General features: G+C 47.9%; 7 protein-coding genes across 7 annotated transcripts in view; 4 read left to right on the plus strand and 3 right to left on the minus strand.

Annotated features, from left to right (window-relative positions):
• Positions 1-108: 108 nt before the first annotated feature.
• On the plus strand, positions 109-1,485 carry VTP21DRAFT_1460 (uncharacterized protein; the record flags this gene model as incomplete). Its single annotated transcript, XM_069391550.1, has 4 exons — positions 109-456; positions 535-837; positions 926-1,120; positions 1,237-1,485. 4 exons carry the CDS (start codon positions 109-111, stop codon positions 1,483-1,485), a joined length of 1,095 nt encoding a protein of 364 aa, XP_069251581.1.
• Positions 1,486-3,017: 1,532 nt separating this feature from the next.
• VTP21DRAFT_1461 (uncharacterized protein) lies at positions 3,018-3,842 on the plus strand (the record flags this gene model as incomplete). Its single annotated transcript, XM_069391551.1, has 2 exons — positions 3,018-3,377; positions 3,453-3,842. The coding sequence occupies 2 exons, from the start codon at positions 3,018-3,020 to the stop codon at positions 3,840-3,842; spliced, it is 750 nt and encodes a 249-aa protein (XP_069251582.1).
• A 735-nt stretch (positions 3,843-4,577) lies between these two features.
• Positions 4,578-6,481, minus strand: VTP21DRAFT_1462 (uncharacterized protein; the record flags this gene model as incomplete). The annotated part of the gene is made up of 7 exons (XM_069391552.1): positions 4,578-4,769; positions 4,824-4,988; positions 5,059-5,268; positions 5,335-5,901; positions 5,981-6,132; positions 6,202-6,330; positions 6,400-6,481. The coding sequence occupies 7 exons, from the start codon at positions 6,479-6,481 to the stop codon at positions 4,578-4,580; spliced, it is 1,497 nt and encodes a 498-aa protein (XP_069251583.1).
• A 685-nt stretch (positions 6,482-7,166) lies between these two features.
• On the plus strand, positions 7,167-8,891 carry VTP21DRAFT_1463 (uncharacterized protein; the record flags this gene model as incomplete). The annotated part of the gene is made up of 2 exons (XM_069391553.1): positions 7,167-7,269; positions 7,354-8,891. 2 exons carry the CDS (start codon positions 7,167-7,169, stop codon positions 8,889-8,891), a joined length of 1,641 nt encoding a protein of 546 aa, XP_069251584.1.
• A 365-nt stretch (positions 8,892-9,256) lies between these two features.
• Positions 9,257-11,475, minus strand: VTP21DRAFT_1464 (uncharacterized protein; the record flags this gene model as incomplete). Its single annotated transcript, XM_069391554.1, has 5 exons — positions 9,257-9,868; positions 9,944-10,156; positions 10,231-10,635; positions 10,698-11,342; positions 11,413-11,475. The coding sequence occupies 5 exons, from the start codon at positions 11,473-11,475 to the stop codon at positions 9,257-9,259; spliced, it is 1,938 nt and encodes a 645-aa protein (XP_069251585.1).
• A 444-nt stretch (positions 11,476-11,919) lies between these two features.
• On the minus strand, positions 11,920-13,288 carry VTP21DRAFT_1465 (uncharacterized protein; the record flags this gene model as incomplete). Its single annotated transcript, XM_069391555.1, has 8 exons — positions 11,920-11,953; positions 12,055-12,180; positions 12,247-12,406; positions 12,462-12,579; positions 12,651-12,858; positions 12,924-12,976; positions 13,036-13,139; positions 13,201-13,288. The coding sequence occupies 8 exons, from the start codon at positions 13,286-13,288 to the stop codon at positions 11,920-11,922; spliced, it is 891 nt and encodes a 296-aa protein (XP_069251586.1).
• Positions 13,289-14,206: 918 nt separating this feature from the next.
• VTP21DRAFT_1466 (uncharacterized protein) overlaps positions 14,207-18,374 on the plus strand; it is a gene marked incomplete at both ends in the record, with an annotated part of 4,826 nt that continues 658 nt past the window's right edge. The window contains 7 exons of the mRNA XM_069391556.1: positions 14,207-14,358; positions 14,424-14,973; positions 15,050-15,269; positions 15,338-15,939; positions 16,012-16,169; positions 16,248-17,196; positions 17,294-18,320. Of these exons, the coding sequence (XP_069251587.1) occupies positions 14,207-14,358; positions 14,424-14,973; positions 15,050-15,269; positions 15,338-15,939; positions 16,012-16,169; positions 16,248-17,196; positions 17,294-18,320 (3,658 nt within the window). The remainder of the gene's footprint in view (positions 14,359-14,423; positions 14,974-15,049; positions 15,270-15,337; positions 15,940-16,011; positions 16,170-16,247; positions 17,197-17,293; positions 18,321-18,374) is intronic.

Raw genomic sequence — 18,374 nt, forward strand, 5'->3', positions numbered from 1 at the left:
AAAAGAACAATTGATAAAGACATCTGAAAGATTCCCTTTCTTCTAAATTTTTCTTTCTGATCAGCTCTTAATTTTGCCTTCACAAAAAAAAGAAAAAAATTTCTAAAAATGAACCTTGACGTGAAGGACGAGGACCGCGTGCGGATAAGCTATTCGCGCACCGAACCGCCCTCCTCCACCCCGGCCAACAACAATTCTTCGACCATTACCCAGCATCCAATCTTGCCCACTCCCGCGCTAAATTCTGTGACCGCGGCCACCAGCACACTGCCCACTGCGCTGCCCACTGACGCGCCGACACTGGCGCGCATGCTCGAGCAGCAGCAGCGCTTGTCCGAGGAGCTTTCAAGACGTCTCGAGGCGGTAGAGGCGGAGAACCGGCAAATGGCTGAACTTCTCGCGATCCGGCGAACCACCACAACCATGCCTAATGAGGACAAAGACGAGGAGCTTGCGGTAATCATATTCGCTGATTTACATTCTTGAACTGGTCCCTTACCTGGATGCCTTCTTTATAATTTTATCTCCTCCCAGATGCATCTTCGCTCACTTATTGATGCACAAATCAAGAACGCCCGCATCCAGAATTTTGCCAATGACACTCTCCTTTTCGACTTTAGTCGCTCATTCGGCGACCCCGTCAACCAGGAGGTTGCCAACCGATTCGCGGACATGGCTCTGGAATCGCTCCCTCCGAAACCGGGTCGAACCGTGGCTCACTGCATGGCCGTCATGAGGCAATACTTTAAAAACAAGCGCTATGTGACGGTGGGGAAGGGGGCTGCATCGTACGGGGACCACAAGAGCAAGGCCAAGAGATTGTCACGCCGGCGAGGGGTAAGTGGCCCGGGCGCGCTCTGCTTTAGTAAAATAGTGAAGGGATCTCACTCTAACGTGGCCATATTTTTCCCCCTAAACCTGTTAGAAATTGAGGAGAAGAAAGAAGGCCTTTGCACACTTCCGCAGCGAGGGCGGCGAGCTCCCGCGACCGATCAAGGAGTATGACGCAGTGCTTGTGGTGGATGCGATGTCGCCAGAAGTGTCCGAGACAGAGGAGCTGCCGGACGGGCAACGCGAAGTCTATTTCCGAAAGCGGAGAGTGATAGGCAGAAGTCAGGAGGTAAGTCGGCTGAAAGCCCCTCTTGAGGCGCTTGTCTTGAGCCAGTGATCCGCGTGTTCCCCCCACACGCACGCACTTGCGCTTATCTATCCATATAACCTCGTAAAATACGATAGTGCGAGGACTTTTTCGAGCGGCTCGATAGCTTCGGGAAAGAGCAGCACGTGCAGCGACGCGCTCCAGCAGCCGCAGACGAACTCGACGGCCGGATGCCATTGGTGGGCATGCCAGAATGGGCAATAACAATTTCTCCGTCGCAGCAGGCATCCAATATCATCGCCACGGGTACAGCCGAAGCAACGGTCAATGCTAATGCTCTAGGAGGAATCGGAATGCCCTCCCCTAGTGATCTGGCCCCGCCTTAGTACCAAGGGGGGTGTCTGATTCTCTTTTTTAATTGCATGATGATATTCTGTATTCTTCTGCTTCTCTTTCTTCCCCTGTAAAATAATACTATAAAACGAGATGTGGGGGGGTTTTGTTATAAATAACGCGAGGAAAAATAACCCTTCTTTTTTCCTCTTTTTCTTTTGTCGCGATTCTTTATTTTCTTAAAGCGTTTTGAAACAACTTTGTAATTTGAACTATACGGGTCCCATTCTGAGCATACAATATCACACCATTACCTCTATTTTCTATCCTCCAGCCACCCATGCAGGAAGTGCCATGCTTGAAAATAGCATCCAAATCCCTAAACGCAGTGCCAGCTCCTTCCGATCCTCCGCCCGTTTTACCTATACACGTCTCAGCCATTCTGTTGAAAGGCACAGCCCTGGTGAGGGCTCGTGACTAAACTGTCGTGGCATTGTTTTTTCTTGGCCAGCTTGCCCGCTGGCCAACCCTTAGTCACAAGTTTGCCATCTGATAAATTCTAATAAGGGCTTGATGCGGCGTTCATAACCGGATTCTCCTCCTTAAGACGGCCTTCGACTTGGATGATTCTAGCTGGCGGTATATGACGGACATAAAGGGGTTCAACCTGAGCGGTCAAGGACACTTGACCGGACTATTGTCCCACTAATGAGCACAGATTTAGCCATTAAGAGAAATCAAGTACTCTCCGGCCGTTCGGACGTCCACCAACTTCATGTGGACTTATTAGCGTGGAATTAGAGCCACTCGGAACTTGTGCTCCCCCTTCCCTTGGTCGACCATATCCTTACAGTCACAGTGACTTTGAGGGCCGCCAGAAATTTCCGACAGCAGGCGAGGTTCCTTGACGGAAAATATCTTTGGCTGCTCTCCCGACCCGATTCCTATTATTGCAACCTAAAATCGTCACTGTCACGGGGCCGCCGCAATCTTGGCAGTGCTTGAGGCAGCTCTTATCATGGCTGCGGGAGTGCGCAGGTGACTATATTGGCGTGTGAGAGAGCACCGCCCCGAATTGGGAGGCTACAGCTGGCTGCAGAAGTAGGCAGGGGAGGAGGAGAAGGGTTTGCGCGGGCCCAGGGAGAGATCTAGAAGCATCTCTTTTCAAGAGAACCTCGCCTGTGGTTTGTTTTGCAATGGTGCATTTGGGTAGGCGCTGGTTCATAGTGAGCGCCTGCTTGCGGGCGATGGGTCAACCGGTAAGAAGGAGCCTATTTCATCCCGGGGGCAGTTCTATTCGGAAGTGAAAAACGACTGGGCGAAACACCTCGAGAGGATTGGAATCCCGAAGGCCTCTAAATTTTTCGCGCTTCATTTATGTGGGGGGATTAACTTCATATTAAATTGGAGGAAGCCTTTTGCTGCATAACCTTTTTTCCTCTTACTTTTTACGTTTTCTATTGCCTTTTCTCTCCGCCTTGTCCTAGTTCCTTTTCAAAATCCTCCCGCTGCACCCCCCCTCCCCCCTATCCCCTCTACTCAAGATTGCCCGCATCCACTGATAAAGAAGACATTAGCATTCTTGATGCCAGCTACGCTTGCTACATTCCCACTAATTATGGAGGATAGGAATCCTTTCCGACTTCCTAAATTTTCCATGAGACGCTACACGGACTACCCCCTTCTCGAGCCAGTGCTGCCCAAATCAGTCTTCGAGGCACGCTCTCAGGCCCTTCAGCATCTCGTCCACCAAAATCTGCCCAAATTAAAAGTGGATTGCATCGTTTTGCCCAGCTTGATCTTATTAATAATTTCTGCAGCCGCCTTTGGCTTGTCTGGATCCATTAACTACATGGTACGATTGGCAATATTTCTGCCCCCATCATTAACAGCCGTGATTTATTTCTGGACAAGGAAAAGCCAAGTAAGCCAAAAATTGCTCGAAGTAAGTTGCAAGCTTGGATGGCCACTCCCTCCCTTCTCTCAATGGACGAATGCATTTTATTTTTTATTCCTCTAGTTCGATGTTCATCTTAAGCATCTTTTGAAAGACTTTAATGCATCAGACACATCCCGTCATCGCGTAGTCTGGAGCACCCGTCGACTCGACATACAGCTCTATTTCCTTTTCTGCTCCACGGATCAGTGGTACATCGACATTCGCGCAGCAGAAGACGAAGATATTGAAGATTTGCCTGTGTATTGCGCCGAGGACCCAGATGGGCCGCCAAGATATGATGTTGAGATCACAATACCAAGGGAGGAGAGTGCAAATGTTCCCGTCAGCCCACCTCCCCAGGCCGTGGACGCTGCTGCTGTTCTGCCACGAAGAAATGGCGTGCCCACACAGCCTCATTCTCTGCCTCCGCCCCCTTCCTATGAGATAGACGAATTGACGCGGAGGAGATGACAGGCGCTCCGCTAAGCTATATTTTTCCGTCTCTATCTCTTCTTCTTTCTGCTCTCTTCTCCTCCCTTGCTATGGATAAAACATTCGAATTAGAGCTTTTCAGGTATTTTTATTTATCTTTATGATATCCCTATTGCAATCACCTATGAACCAGTTTATATCCGGTCTTGTATCACCAATTTTCTCCCCCTATTGCCCTCCACACCCCCTCTAATAACTTAATCCTTTGTATTTGAACTTTTATTCTCGTCTTTTGTTTTCCCTAGGGGCTTACTTTCTCTCCCCGACTCCATTTGCTTATTCCAAAAAATAACACCATGTGGACTAGAGCAATGAGCGTGCAGGCAACGATGGCGACTGCTGTCACCGTTACTCATCTCCGAGTGTTAATTTCGGGGTTCTAATAGCACACGGTATTTCTTGCTTTTCAAAAGCCTTCAAGCCCTAAATAGGTGGCAAATTTAGAAATGATGAATCCCGGTGATTGGTATTGAAAATCAGAAACTGGGGGATGGCTGAGAAACAAAATTATATTTATAGAGAGATTATTTTATCTTATCAGAGGCATGCGAGATAGCAATACAGTAAAGAAATACAGAATATATGTATATATATATATATATAACACGGGGACGAATCGAAAGAGAAAATGAGAGTATGTCACAAATACACGACATATATTACATTGCAACTTCTCGCTCGGGTGTATACATATCTTACAAGTTCGCCAAGCCATTACTCCCCACTCACTCCAGGAAAGCCGCCCTTTTCTCCGTAGGCCACTTGCAACTCCGCAAACTCTTTGGTCAGCTGCTGAATGGTGTAGGCATCCTGCTCACGCTCGGCCCTCAATCGGTCGTTTTTCCTATTAAGATCCTTGACCTCGTCTAGTAGGGCAGCTATTTCCTGCCTCACATCATCGGCAAACTAGGCATCACCGAGAAAACTCTATTAAAGCCCAGGTTAAAAAAAAAATGAGACGGGACCCACCTCAAGCTGCTGATAGTATTTGTCGAGCAGCTGGTCATAGTCGTTTTGCAGATGCATATATTGCGAGGTTAGCTGTTGATTCGTGTTTCTTTCGTAACGCAGTTGGTTTTCGAGATCGGAGAGCCACGTGCCTTGAAAAGGTTGGCCCGTTTTTGTCTACCATGTTGGATGAAGCATTATCAATCCTGGGGATGGATATTGTATGGGAGTGAAATCTGGAGATTACCAAGAGCTCATTCTCTAGGGCAGAAATGCGCTTTCTCATTGCAGAAATCCGTATTTCATAGTCTGTACTAGTGGGGACTTCCATCGTGGCCTGGATATAGATCAAGTTAGTACCGGTAAAAGCGTCCGGGTTTTCGATAGGAGTCATGCCACTCACTCGATTTAGGGACTTGGGGTTTACATAAAAAGGCGCATGGGCTGAAAGTTTTCGCTAGAGGAGATTCAGTTGTAGTGAATTCTTCGCCATGACAAACAAGCACAGAAATCGTTTCATTACCTCGTCTTTTCTCAGCTCCCCATTGTGATAGGGGTCCCTCTCATTCGTTTCCACCATGTTTCCAAGATCAGCCATTAAGCTATCGAGGGTGGCGCTAAGGTCCATGGCCTTTCTGTTAGCCCTCAGGTCGAGTTCGCGTATATGCATGGGGTCTCGATCGAAAGCACGGTCTTTGGGTGGAAACATCTCCGCCGACTGGGTCTCTTGCTTGCCTGGGGGCAACACTTCAACCGGAAAGCTACTCTTTGTTTGAACAAGAGAGTCGGAATAGGGTGGGTGGGTTGTGGAAGATCTTTTTTGCAATATGTCGTTACTTCGGCTTGGCCGAAGCTTGTTAATTTCGTGAGCTGGGTGTATGGACGGGGGCTGCTCATAAGTGGGCTCGGGAAACATACTGGGTAGATAGGGGGGGTGGCTTTCGGGCATGGGGAAATCTGGAAGATCAGGGACATTTGGGAGGGATTTATTGCTGTAAGTATGCGCGTTAGCGCGAACAGGGCCGCTTGGGATGTGATCCAAAGCATTAGGGGGCATGGGAGGTTCCCTTTCTTCGTGGATAGTGTTCTGCTAATAAAATTAACACAACAAGACGAGAGAGTAGTCAGGAGTGAACTCACACAGCAAGACAGGAGTCTCATGTCGTTACCTTTTTTTCTGCGAGATCAGGGAAACGTTGTGTTAGTTCGAATAATATGTCGCTGATCAGGTCACGGAATTTCTGCTTTGGAAGGGTGGCAAGCTTATTGCGGGCTTGATTACGCCTAGGATGATATTCCTCTCGCATGGGGAGAGAGGATGCTGTTAACGAGTATAAAATGTCATGTCTAACGTGGATAACAGTCGAAATCGGATAAACCGGAGGCCTACCTTTCATATTGCCATCGGCACGTCGAAGGAGCTCATCGTAGACATCAGTGGAGAGCTCGAAGAACTGTGTCCTCGTAAGCTTCGTGAGCTTATCGCGAGCCGTGGATGGAGCATTAGTGAAGACATCATCTATAGAAAAAATATAGGAAGCCCCATTATAGTCCGTTCCGTTCACAGTGGCCCATTTCAACTATTCACCTTGGCTGGCTTCTTCCCCGAGGTAATTTCGGAACGAAATGTAATGATTTCGAATGTAATCGAAATTATCAACCGTGGGCATGGCTGGAATGTGGAATGATCGGCTTGAATAAAGAGAAATATTCTCTCTTTTCGTGCGGTTTCTATGTTTGTTTTTTTAACAAGGCCTATGGTGACAAATAATTCCAATATCCATGGTTAAGATACTGTTTTGTCTCGGTCACCGCCGCAAATATGCTAAATTTGACAGCTGAACTTAGCCAGTCTTAAAACCCCTGCAGGCTTATTTAATATACAAAAGCAAAAATTTCAAGGAATGAATGGTGGTTTCCCAGCCATCGGGGGCAGAATCTTAGGTGCTAAAGCGAGGGGAGGGAGGGGGGTGTGGATGACAGGGGAATCGATGCTGAACTTTGTATTTAAACACTATCCCTAATGAAGCGAGACCTGCGAAAGCATAGGGAAATGTGCAGAAAATTTGTTTTACAATAGTTAACGGAAGAAAAATTAATTTATCAGATGTTTGTTCAAAGCGATCCAAGTGGATGGTTGTCGATTTTGGCGTTGCATGCTAGAAAGGTGGCGAGGGGCAGTAGGATGGGACAGCAAATCGTGGAGAATTTTACGAGTAGCGGGCAAGAGGGAGGTTTAGGTGCAAATCTTTATTTACGTATTGGATCTAAGCCACAGCACCTGTTTACTTTGTTAGGTGATTGTTTTTTATCCAAGATCGCTCACGTACCTTTAAGGATCCCAGATCGCCCATCATGTACCAGGACGCTTATGAAGATGAGGATATGCTCGTGGAGGCCGAGTTGGTCTCTACCGCCTACCCGGCCGAAGAGTTTGGGGATGAGTTTGTTGACGAAGGTATTTTAATCTTTGAATAGAATTATTTGTTTGTAAGGACGCATCCAATGGATTATTTATTTTGACTTTTTTTTATTCCAATAGCCGATTTTGCTCTGCAACAACAGCAATTCCTCCAGCAACAGCAGCTTTCCCTCGATGCTATCCCTGCGGTGGTGAAGAACTTCATAATTTATTTCCATCGCAATGTACTCGATAACAACGTGTATGAGCTACATGGAATCTACGAAAACACCTTCAATAAGCTGACCGAGAAGTTTTATTCGAAACAACCATGGCCCGAGGCCGAAGTCATTGCTCCCCTTGTGAATGATGATCAAGCATTTTTGACGCTCTACCGCGAGCTTTACTACCGCCACATTTACGCTCGACTAACCCCCACCTTGGAACACCGATTCCACTCCTATGAGAATTACTGCGACTTCTTCAACTATATCCTGAATTCCGATGGCCCCGTCAACCTTGAACTTCCCAACCAGTGGCTCTGGGACATCATCGACGAGTTCATCTACCAGTTCCAGTCATTCTGCATCTACCGCAACCGTCTGAAGAATAAATCCGAGGAGGAGCTTATCCTGCTCCGCGACAATCCCCAGATCTGGAGCTGCTATAGCGTACTGAACGTGCTCTATTCCCTGATCCAGAAATCGCGGATCATGGAGCTGCTGATGGTGAGCAAACATGGCGGTGACATTGCCGAGGCCGCCGGCGAGTACGGCTCTCGCCCTCTCTACAAAATGCTTGGCTACTTCAGCATCGTTGGTCTCCTGCGCGTGCACTCCCTCCTGGGTGACTTTGCCCTTGCCCTGAAGATGATGGACAACATCGAGCTGAACAAGAAGGCGCTCTTTGCACGTGTGACTGCATGCCACGTTACCACCTATTACTACGTCGGTTTCGCGTACATCATGATGCGTCGCTACGTCGATGCGATCAAGGCATTCTCACATATTCTCGTCTTCATCCAAAGGACAAAACAATACCACAGCCGGTCCTCCTATCAGTACGACCAAATCAACAAGAAGGCGGACCAGATGTACGCGCTATTGGCCATTTGCGTTGCCCTGTGCCCAACCCGACTAGATGAGAACATCCACGCCAACCTGAGGGAGAAGTATGGTGAGCAGCTTGCCAAGATGCAGCGCAACGACGAGACCTCGCTGCAAACCTTCGAGGACCTCTTCCTCTACGCTTGTCCCAAATTCATCTCGCCCAACGGCCCAACCTCGGAGGACCCTTCGCCCTCCGCCGAGCCGCAACGCCACCATGCCCGCATCTTCCTCGCCGAGGTGCAAAACCAGATGCTGATCCCCACGCTGCGCTCCTTCCTCAAACTCTACTCCACCATGGGCACCGACAAACTCGCCTCCTTCCTCGACATCACACCCGCGGAACTCCGCACCCAACTTCTGATCTTCAAGCAGAAATCCCGCCAGAGGCGGTGGACGGAGGGCACTCTGCTGGAAGGGGAGGTGGCCACCACGAGCGATCTGGACTTCTGCGTCAAACAGGATGTCATTCACATTGCCGAGTTCCGTGTCGGCCGACGATATGCGGACTGGTTCCTGCGGAACGCAAGCAAGTTTGAGGACATTGTTGCTGGACTAGAGCAGAGGGGCTAAACCAACGGACGGGAGCGTGTGATGTCTATTTTGTTGATGGGATTTTTTTTTTTTGTTGGCGAATTTATTTTACCTTCACTAGGACTGCCGAAAAATAAAAAAAGCACCTGTTTTACTTATACGTATAATAAATATCTTTAAAACAAAAACACAGTGGGAGGAGGGGGAGAAAAGTGTTTGGTTCAATTGAAATAAATATAATCCAAAAAAAAAACAAAGGAGGGTATAGGGAGCTAGTCCAGCTAGGTGCTACAATGCTTAAATATAGGGGATGGAACGGGGAAAATAACAACCAAAAGAAACATTGGCCACATACAGTTGAAGAAACAAAATAAATAGAACACAAACTGAAAGAATGGAATAAATCATGCAAAGGTAACCTTTCTCTCTTTAGCAAGCAGGGAGCCCTCCTTGAACGGTCTTTCCTCAGGGAAGTTTATCAGAGTTCTCCCGGCTTCTATCCCCTGACCAGGTGGCGGCGAACCATGGCCATAGGCATGGGTGCTTGTGTGGACTTGGAATGCAGAGAGCGGCGAGTGAGTGTGAGGGGATGAGGAGAGGAGAGATCCCTCGCTGAACTTGATCCCCTCCTCAAGATGCACCAACTTTGGGCTTCCATTTTCGACCATCCGACGTTCCGCTTCGGAAGGCGACATACGCTTTCCTTTCGGTATGGCCGCCGGAGAATGGGACATGTCGAACTTCGAGCTAGGGGCTGGATGGACTCTGCTGCGAGAACCAGGTATTGGGCGAGGAGAAGAGGGATGGGGGCTAGGGGCAGAGGAAGGGGGAGAGGACGAGATCTTGGGCGAGTGCACAGCGGCAGGAGAGCGGGCGGTGGGAGTCGAACGAGGCACCGACGGCGAACGCGGAGAAGGAGAACGTGAGGAAAGGATGTCTGCGGAGATAGGAGGGCGGGGTATGGGTTTAAGCGGGTCCTTCACACGGTCTGGATATTGTTCATACATATGTTGGTTCTGAAGGAGAAGCGAAAAATTACAAAGCATCGTTCAGTATCGGTGTCAGCCCACTCTTTGCCAATGGTGTCTCACCTTTGTAACACGGATGCTCAACACCCAATCCTTCATTTTATCGAAATGCTCGGCACACAGAAAATGCACATAGTCCTCCGTGTTTTCATAAATTCGTGCACGCTCCTGGGATTTGAGCGCGAACATGAACTTGGTCGGGGACTTACGCAGCGGTCTCTTGATGTAGCAAACGTCGTAATTCTTTATGCTACATAGAAGCGTTTCATTTGTACCCTATTCATTTTGTACCATAATCAATTAATTGCCCGCTCTCCCTATTTGTTACAGCATACAGCAAGCCAACTCACCTTGTTGTCTTTGCTGTGGTATAGACAGTCATCTCTCCAATAGACAAATCGCTTCTGCCACTTTCCCTTTTTCATCTCCACGTGCAGCCATCCATAGAGCTGGGGATAGCTGTTTCCGGTTACACTTGATGCAGTTAGAGTATCACGGAGAGGATACTTGACAAGAATCAGACGATTGGAGCTATCGAGCTCCCATGAGCCAACCACGTCGGTGAGTATCTCCCACTCTCTCACTGCTCGCTCAACCCCATAGTCATCCACGACTTCGAAGAGAGCCCAATCGTCGCTCTCATCCATGCACCCCTTTTCTCGGAGATATTTCATGATCATGCCCACCGTCATCTGTGAGGTGATTTGGAGAGTCTTAAAGTGGCTGTAATCGGCAATATAGATACGAATGGTCATCTATATCGTCAACATATGGGTCAGCTATCTAGTGGCCGCAAATATCAATATAGGATCCGTACCTTTACAATGCTGGCCTCTTGCATTTTTTGCAGTGCAGTTTTGATCTTGTCCGCATGGACATAAGCCTTCAAGGGCGGTTGCTTCTGTGAAGGAGGTTGCGCCGAAGCTTTATACTGCGCATGGACCGTTGTCACGAGCTTCTGGAACTGATGTATCCTACTTTCAGGCGAAGAAACTTGAAGGGGTTTTTCGTCATCGCTGGTGGCCGCATGATAGCGCTTCTTTTCCACCTTAGCAGGCTTTTCCTCCCCTTCGCTACCACTCGATAAACCGCCTCTTCCCTTCTTAAGTAATAGGCCAATAGGTTTATCGTCTTTTTCCTTTTCATCTTCTCTTTCTTCTTCAAAAGAGATCACTTCCTCTTCTTTCTCAGAAATCTCACGCTCCTCTTCTTGTCCATATCCATCCCGATCATCATAAGTTCGCTGATGCGCCCCGCCAAACTTTAATTCAGGCTTAGGTTTCTGCGCCGAGTCTGCAGGCGGATGAGGATGCCTTCGTAAGGTATTATTCAATTGATCTAGCTCATCTTGAAGTGCATCAAAGGTGGGTGAGAACTTGGCCACTGGAATGGATGCAGCAGGATGGGTGGCAGTAGGCGATCTCTTGGTCGTTTCTGTTACCGGTATTCCTTTCTCCAGCCCCTAAGAAGAGATATGAATATTCTCCATCATTACCTACTCTCAAGAATGACAAATCATAGGAGCATCTTACAGCTGTGAGTTCGCACACGGTCTGTTCCAATTCATGAAGAAGATTATCTAGAGCTGCCGTCATTCTGCGAGGAGATCACATAAGCTAAGGAAAGATGGGCGATGGAGGGATTGTGGGAGAACAAAAAATAAAAGGACTGCCAACAGAGCAAGCGAGGAAATAAAAAGCAGGATACAACCACAGTGGAGAAAAAAATAAAAACAAGGGCTGTCTCCTCCTTGTTCAAACAGAGGTGCAACACAAAACAAGCACCCGTCTTCAGCTACTAAAGTTAAGAACAGACTTGGAGCGAAAATGTGGCCAGAGCTTTTCATTTACTTGTTCCAAATTGATAGAGTGATACTTGTGCCACTGTAACTGCAATCTCATGCATTTGGGGTATCACCGCGCCAGCTCCCTGGCCGGTGTTTCGATCTAATATTTGAATCAATACGGTTCCACTCAATTCTATTAAATAGCATCCAAATTTCTATAAGCTGATTGATTTTCAGATAAAATGATGATGTTCTAATTTCGTAAAAGCTTCATGGCCGATTCGTATCTAATCGCATCGGATCAGAGGAGGGAGGAAAAAGGAAAAGGAAAACAGGCACGTTAATACCGGCAAGTTAGTGAAAGCTGGGCAGCTTCATAAACACTTACGCAAAAAAGGTAGCTGCATTAGCGGGAAAGGCACGAGCAAGCGTAGGCGTAAAGCCCTTGAAAAATGACTTCACACCCATCTTCTGTGCGACTAGTGCACGGAAGCAGTCTGCGGTCGACTTATAGCTACCCGCCGCCAAAATAATTTAGAGGATTGGATATTTCAATAGATCGAAATGAATGGTCTTGTACCTGGTATTGTTCTGCATCCGGCTCTTCAATACATCCTGTGGATAACATGGCAACCATGCAGCTATCCCCGCAATACCTCCGGCGAGCAGCAAATCACCGCTCGTTAAGTCTGTGTCTTGTTTGTTGGACGCTAACCACCGTTTCATCCCCTCATAGGCGACTAATAGAAAAGTAAACAAACGGAGCTCGAGTGAAACACAATTAGAGCTACTCACAGAAATACGATGCATAGGATGGGACATCTCTAATAATGGTAATGGTAATGCCTCGATAAAGTCCTGCTAAGCCTCTATCTTTGAAGGTTCGTATCCCACAGTCAATCACGCCCTTGTACTACGTAGAAGGATATTGAATCCGTCAGTTTAAATGCCTCAATGAAAATCTCCAAAGGCGCTATATCTCACTGGAGTTCCCCGTATTTCAGAAACAGGCATTGTATTCTGTGCCTGTAGCTTCACTTTTAGCAATTCTACAGGACAGTTTGCGAACGCCATCACCGAACCCGCCAACCCCCCCGCTAGTGTAATCTCTGCCAACGATAGAACTCGCGACTCATCGCCACCTTGCAATAAGCGACGGAAATTGCCATTGGCCGAGAATAAAATTGCATTGCTAAATATTTTATAAGATACACATCAGATAGATTAATGGAGTGTGTAGGTAACCAGCAAATGTACCAGATGCCGATTCCCATTAATGGTGATGCAACTCCTTTATAAAGTCCACGAGGCTATAAAATGAGATGGTTTTTAGAAAAATCGAGGTAAAATTGAATATCCTCGAGCCTACCCCTTCCTCTTTTAGAGTAACTTTTACACAGTCAATGGCGCCCTTATACTTTGGCGGGTCCGGTTGCGTCTGAAGCCTCACCTTCACTGTGTCGAAAGGGTGGCCTGCAAAGCACCTGCGATATAGGTTAAAGCCACAAAAAACCAATGAAAATAAGATACTTGCCAACTATAACTTGAGACCACCCCCCAACGGTGCCTCCAATGAATTCTTTTAAGGATTTTACGAAAGCCTGGTCCTCTTTGGCCGTCATTTTTGATGCAATTTTTAAAATTATTGGGGAGGAGGAAGCCTAATAATAATAATTTGCCTGATAAAATTTGAATCAATATTAATTGAGCTCCAGAAGTAGCGCAGCTGTGACTTTTTACTTTAATCAATCTCCGTTGATAAATTTAACCTTCTTTTAACGACTCAGTTGCGCTATTAATGAGAGAAAATATAGGGATGCTGACTTCTTAGAAACCGGGTGGTGAAGGAGGGTTTATTTGCAAAATGTGTTATCCCATTTTTAACAATATTCTAAGATTTATCATATCGGCGATCTAAGTATAAACATTCGAAAACAAAACGTAATTTACTAAACAGCATAGTCTCAGTTTATTCTGATGATTGAGTTACTTCCTCACCTTTGTGAAGTTTCAAAAATATCTTCAAAGCCAATTTTTAAAATATATTTATTCTTTTTGAAGCCATTGAAATTTCTAGACACCCACATTTTATATGTTCTTGAATGAAAAAAGAAGTATGCTCTAGTGAGAGAGTTTTGTCTTTTCAGTCAGCTAGGTGACATAGGGTACACCGTTACTATAGCTATAGCATTGATTCGCGAGATTTTGCTAGCGTTACTAAGAGGTGAATAACGAACCTATTTTAAACACCTACAGAAAAGTCAATATTAATATCAGGCCAAAGGAGGGCGCAGTCGTGACTGTACATCAGCCACATGTTGTTTCGTCATGACAATTTCAGCTTCCGACCTTGATTTTCTTTTCACTTTCTTTTTACCCTGACCTTATTTTTTCCCCTTCTGATAATAGCTGATTATCCGGTGTTTTCCTCTCCTTTTTATTCCTCCTCCTTCAGCGATAACTGCCATTTTATAGTTTTGGAAACCAAAGAGAAAGATTGAAGCGCGGGAGGAAGAATACTAGTAAAAAGAACAAGTACAATGGATGTTACATCGTCAGGGGAGGAACCGCAGCGTCCGTTGAATGTGCGCGACGCGCTCTGTTACCTCGATCAGGTGAAGCTGCGTTTTGTAGGACAACCGGATGTGTATAATCGATTTCTTGACATTATGAAGGATTTCAAGAGCCAAGCGTGCGTATATTTGTGGGATTTACATAAAGTGCAGAATTGCTTAATCTTTATTTGTATTCTATTAGAATTGATACTCCAGGTGTCATCGAGCGTGTTTCTAAACTCTTCAAAGGGCATCCAGGACTTATTTCTGGATTCAACACATTTCTCCCACCTGGGTACCGGATTGAGGTTCCGGATCCCAACCAACCTGACATAATTAGAGTTATCACCCCCAAGGGCACATCTCATCTTGGCTCTCCGCCCCCAGGCATGCATGCGCCTGCCTATCCTCCACCTCCACCCCCGCCCTCCTATTATCATGCTCCTGGGCCTTATTGGGTTGCACAGCCCCCTCCGCCTCCCCCTCTGCCCCCTCCACCTCCACCGCTAGGCATCTCCCAAGCTACTAGTGCTCCTTTCCCACAGCCTGTTTTGCCATATCCAGGTCAACCCCACCATCAACAGCAGCCACAGCAGCAGCAGCAGCAGCAACAACAACAACAGCAGATGAATCTCCATCAACAACCTCCTGTGGAAATGGCTCCACAACAGACGCAACAGCAACAGGCTGGCGGCGAGCGACGTGCACCTGTCGAATTCAATCACGCCATTAATTATGTTAACAAAATTAAGGTAAGTACAGTCTACTGTTGTTTGATCCAGAAAAAAAGTACTGAAGCAGCCCCACTTATTTCAACCTCCTCTTTAGCATCGGTTTTCATCTGATCCCGATACATATAAACAGTTCCTTGAAATATTGCAAACCTATCAAAAAGAGCAAAAGCCGATCCAGGAGGTATACGCTCAGGTACAAGTGCTTTTCCACGGAGCCCCCGATCTACTTGACGAGTTCAAACAGTTCCTGCCGGATCTGACGGGCGGCCAGTTCCCTCCTGGACTCATGCCCACCCACACTTCGCCACAACAACGTACGTGGCTCTGTGAATATTTCTGTTGCTATCATGAATTTATTGACGGGCTTATTTCTGTCATTTAGGATTAGGTGGCCGTTTGCCTCCCGTTGGCAGTTTCCCACCACCCACCTCTGGGCCAGCGGATTCCTACAAGTCTGGAAATCTGTATGGCTCAACTGTATCGACCGCCGTTGGGGGGACGGGCGCAGGCGGGAAGAAAAAGCGCAATGCAATCGAGAAGCCTCCATTGATTACAGGAAAGAAGCGCAACAAGATGCAAAAGCAGTCCTCTAACCTTTCTGCCTCGGGGACTGGTGCTGAGCCTGAGCTAATGCCTGCAAGCGTAACTGGGCCTGCTGGCGGGATTGGAGGTTTGGGCAACGGTATGAGCGGAGGAGATGAACTATTATTCTTTGAGCGTGTCAAACGCCATCTCTCCAATAAGCAGGCTTACACTGAGTTCCTCAAGCTATTGAGTCTCTTCAGCCAGGGGATTCTCGATGCGCCGGCCCTTGTGGAAAAGGTAAAGGCATTCATTGGTGGGAATCCATCCCTTTTCGAGTGGTTCCGTGCCTTTGTTGGGGTAGAGTCGGAGGAGCCGGCGGAGAAGATGGCAGCACTCACACGACCCGATTTAAATACATGCCAAAGCTATGGCCCCAGCTATAGAAAACTCCCAATTGAGGTAACCAATTAATCCTTTCCCCTTGTTATATATCTCAGCGCTTGATTTTAATTTTTTTATATACACACTTAGTTCCAGAGACTTACTTGCTCGGGGCGGGATGAACTTTGTCGTGAGGTATTAAACGATGAATGGGTATCGTATCCAACTTGGGCTAGTGAGGATACCGGCTTTATAACCCACCGGAAAAATCAGTACGAGGAAGCGTTGCATAAATGCGAAGAAGATAGGTAATTAGCTTCTTTCTTTTGGAACCATTTTATTTTTCATTTCGGAATTCATGTCCCAAACATCTTTTGCTTCACCAGGTATGAGCATGACCTCTTCATTGAAGCGAATCTCAACACCATTTCTCTTCTCGAGCCGATCGCTAAGAAGATTGCAGGTATGTCGGCAGAAGAGCGAAATGCATTCCGCTTGCCCGAGGGACTTGGGGGTCAATCGCGGAGCATTTACCAGCGCGTCATAAGAAAGCTCTATGGAGATGAGTATGGGTCTGAGGTGATCGAGTCGCTGCATGCATACCCCGCCGCCACTGTCCCAATTGTCTTGAAACGGCTGAAGCAGAAAGACGAGGAATGGAAACGAATTCAAAGAGAATGGAACAAGATTTGGAGGGACATTGATGTTAAAAACTATTACAAAGCGCTCGATTATCAGGGCATCACCTTCAAAGCCAATGACAAAAAGAATCTTGGCACCCGCAATCTAATCGCTGAGCTAGAGGGAGGACGACGCCGAGAGATGGAGTTCGTATTGAAGGATGGCGAAGTATTCCGAGATGCTGCTCGTTTATGTCTTACAGTGGTGGATCGGGCGAGCAACAACAATACTACCGGCGGAGAACGGGAACGGATGGTTGATTTCGTGCGTCGTTTCCTCAAGATGTTATTTGCTAATTATACAATACCGAAGTTCGAGATCGGTGGAGATGAGGATCTTGCCGACAACGAGGACGAAGGCGAGGATGAAGGAGAAGGAGTTGGAATGGATATGGACGGCGAATCCGAGAGGAAAAAGCGACGAAAATGGAAAGCAAACGGCGTGCACGTGGAGGGCGGTGGTGGTGCCGCTGGAACACCGGATGTTGTGATGAATGAGGCAAGCGACGAGAAAGACCAAGCCCATCCACGGGGAGGGGATGCAAGTGGTGATGAGAACTTGGGGGAGAATGAGAGCGGCCAGGGAACAGGGGAGCGCAAATCAATTAACGTGTTTGTAAACAATTCACTCTACTGTTTCGTCCGATTGTTCCAGGTAATTCTGCGTTGTCTCATCAATCTCAGTGCCATTTTATAGCTGATTTTTTTTCCCTTTTTTTTACACCTTCTATTTATTCCGAAAATAACTCCAGCTGGTATATACACGTCTGGAGCATATGAAGGGGTTGCTTGGAGAGGTTGAGCGACTGCAGGAAGAGCGCCGCCCAAATCCGGTGGCGGTTGAACTTGGATTCACATCGAATCGCCTGGACCCCGTCTCTGAATATGAGCTTACTCCCGGCGACCCGTATGCGCAGCTGCTCGAATTGACTGACAAGCTCCTTGAAGGTGATATTGAGCAGGCCGCATTTGAGGAGAGCCTGCGACTCATCTTCGGCACACGGTGCTTCGTCTTCTACACAATCGATAAATTGATGCAAGGTATCGTGAAGCAAGTGCAGGCGATTGCAGGGGGTGGCGGCAGTGCGGATACGAAGGCCACCGAGCTCTTGAAGATGTTCGAGACGGACCGAAAGTTGCCCGATGCAGATTCCAAGCGGCTCATGGCCTATCGCCAAGAGGCGGAGAAGATCGTGGGCCCCGACGAGAATCTCTACCGGATTGACTACAATACCGCGGAACGCCGCATCGTCATCCGCCTTCTCAGCCGGGATGACCCATCGGATTCTGAGCTGACCCCCGAGGATCTCTACGTGCGCTACTCGCTAGCCTACACGCGCCGACACCCAACGGAGGACGCGGTCACCAGCGTTGAGCCGCCGTTCTTGAAGCGACACTTGCCGGAGGACGTGGAAACGACCCCCCCTCCGCCCGAGGCTGCTGGCTCGGCAGACACGACCTCCAACGAGCAGTCCGCGGCGGCAGAGTTGTGGTGCCACGACGGAATTCTTCTCACCATATCCGAGGAGACTTATCGCCTGCTCTTCTGTGCGAACACCGAGGACTCTCAGGTGCGCACGGGGTGGCGTGCCACTGGGCGCGAATACGGCCCGAACACAAAATCCAGCGAGCGCCGAAGGGAGCGGTTCAGAACGTGGAGAGAGAATCGGAGAGTGGCGCTGCGGGTTCCTGAGCGGCCGCCGGTGGAGGTGGAGCCTCAGCCCGAACTCGAACCTGAGGCTGAGCCTGAGGTTGAGGGCGATGAGGGCGAGATGGAAGGCGAGCTGGAAAAGGAGGGCGAGGCAGAGGAAGAGGGAGAGGGGGAGAGGGGAT

Source organism: Calcarisporiella thermophila, assembly GCF_041956535.1.
Source record: "Calcarisporiella thermophila strain CBS 279.70 unplaced genomic scaffold VTP21scaffold_11, whole genome shotgun sequence".
NCBI classification, from domain to species: Eukaryota; Fungi; Calcarisporiellomycota; class Calcarisporiellomycetes; order Calcarisporiellales; family Calcarisporiellaceae; genus Calcarisporiella; species Calcarisporiella thermophila.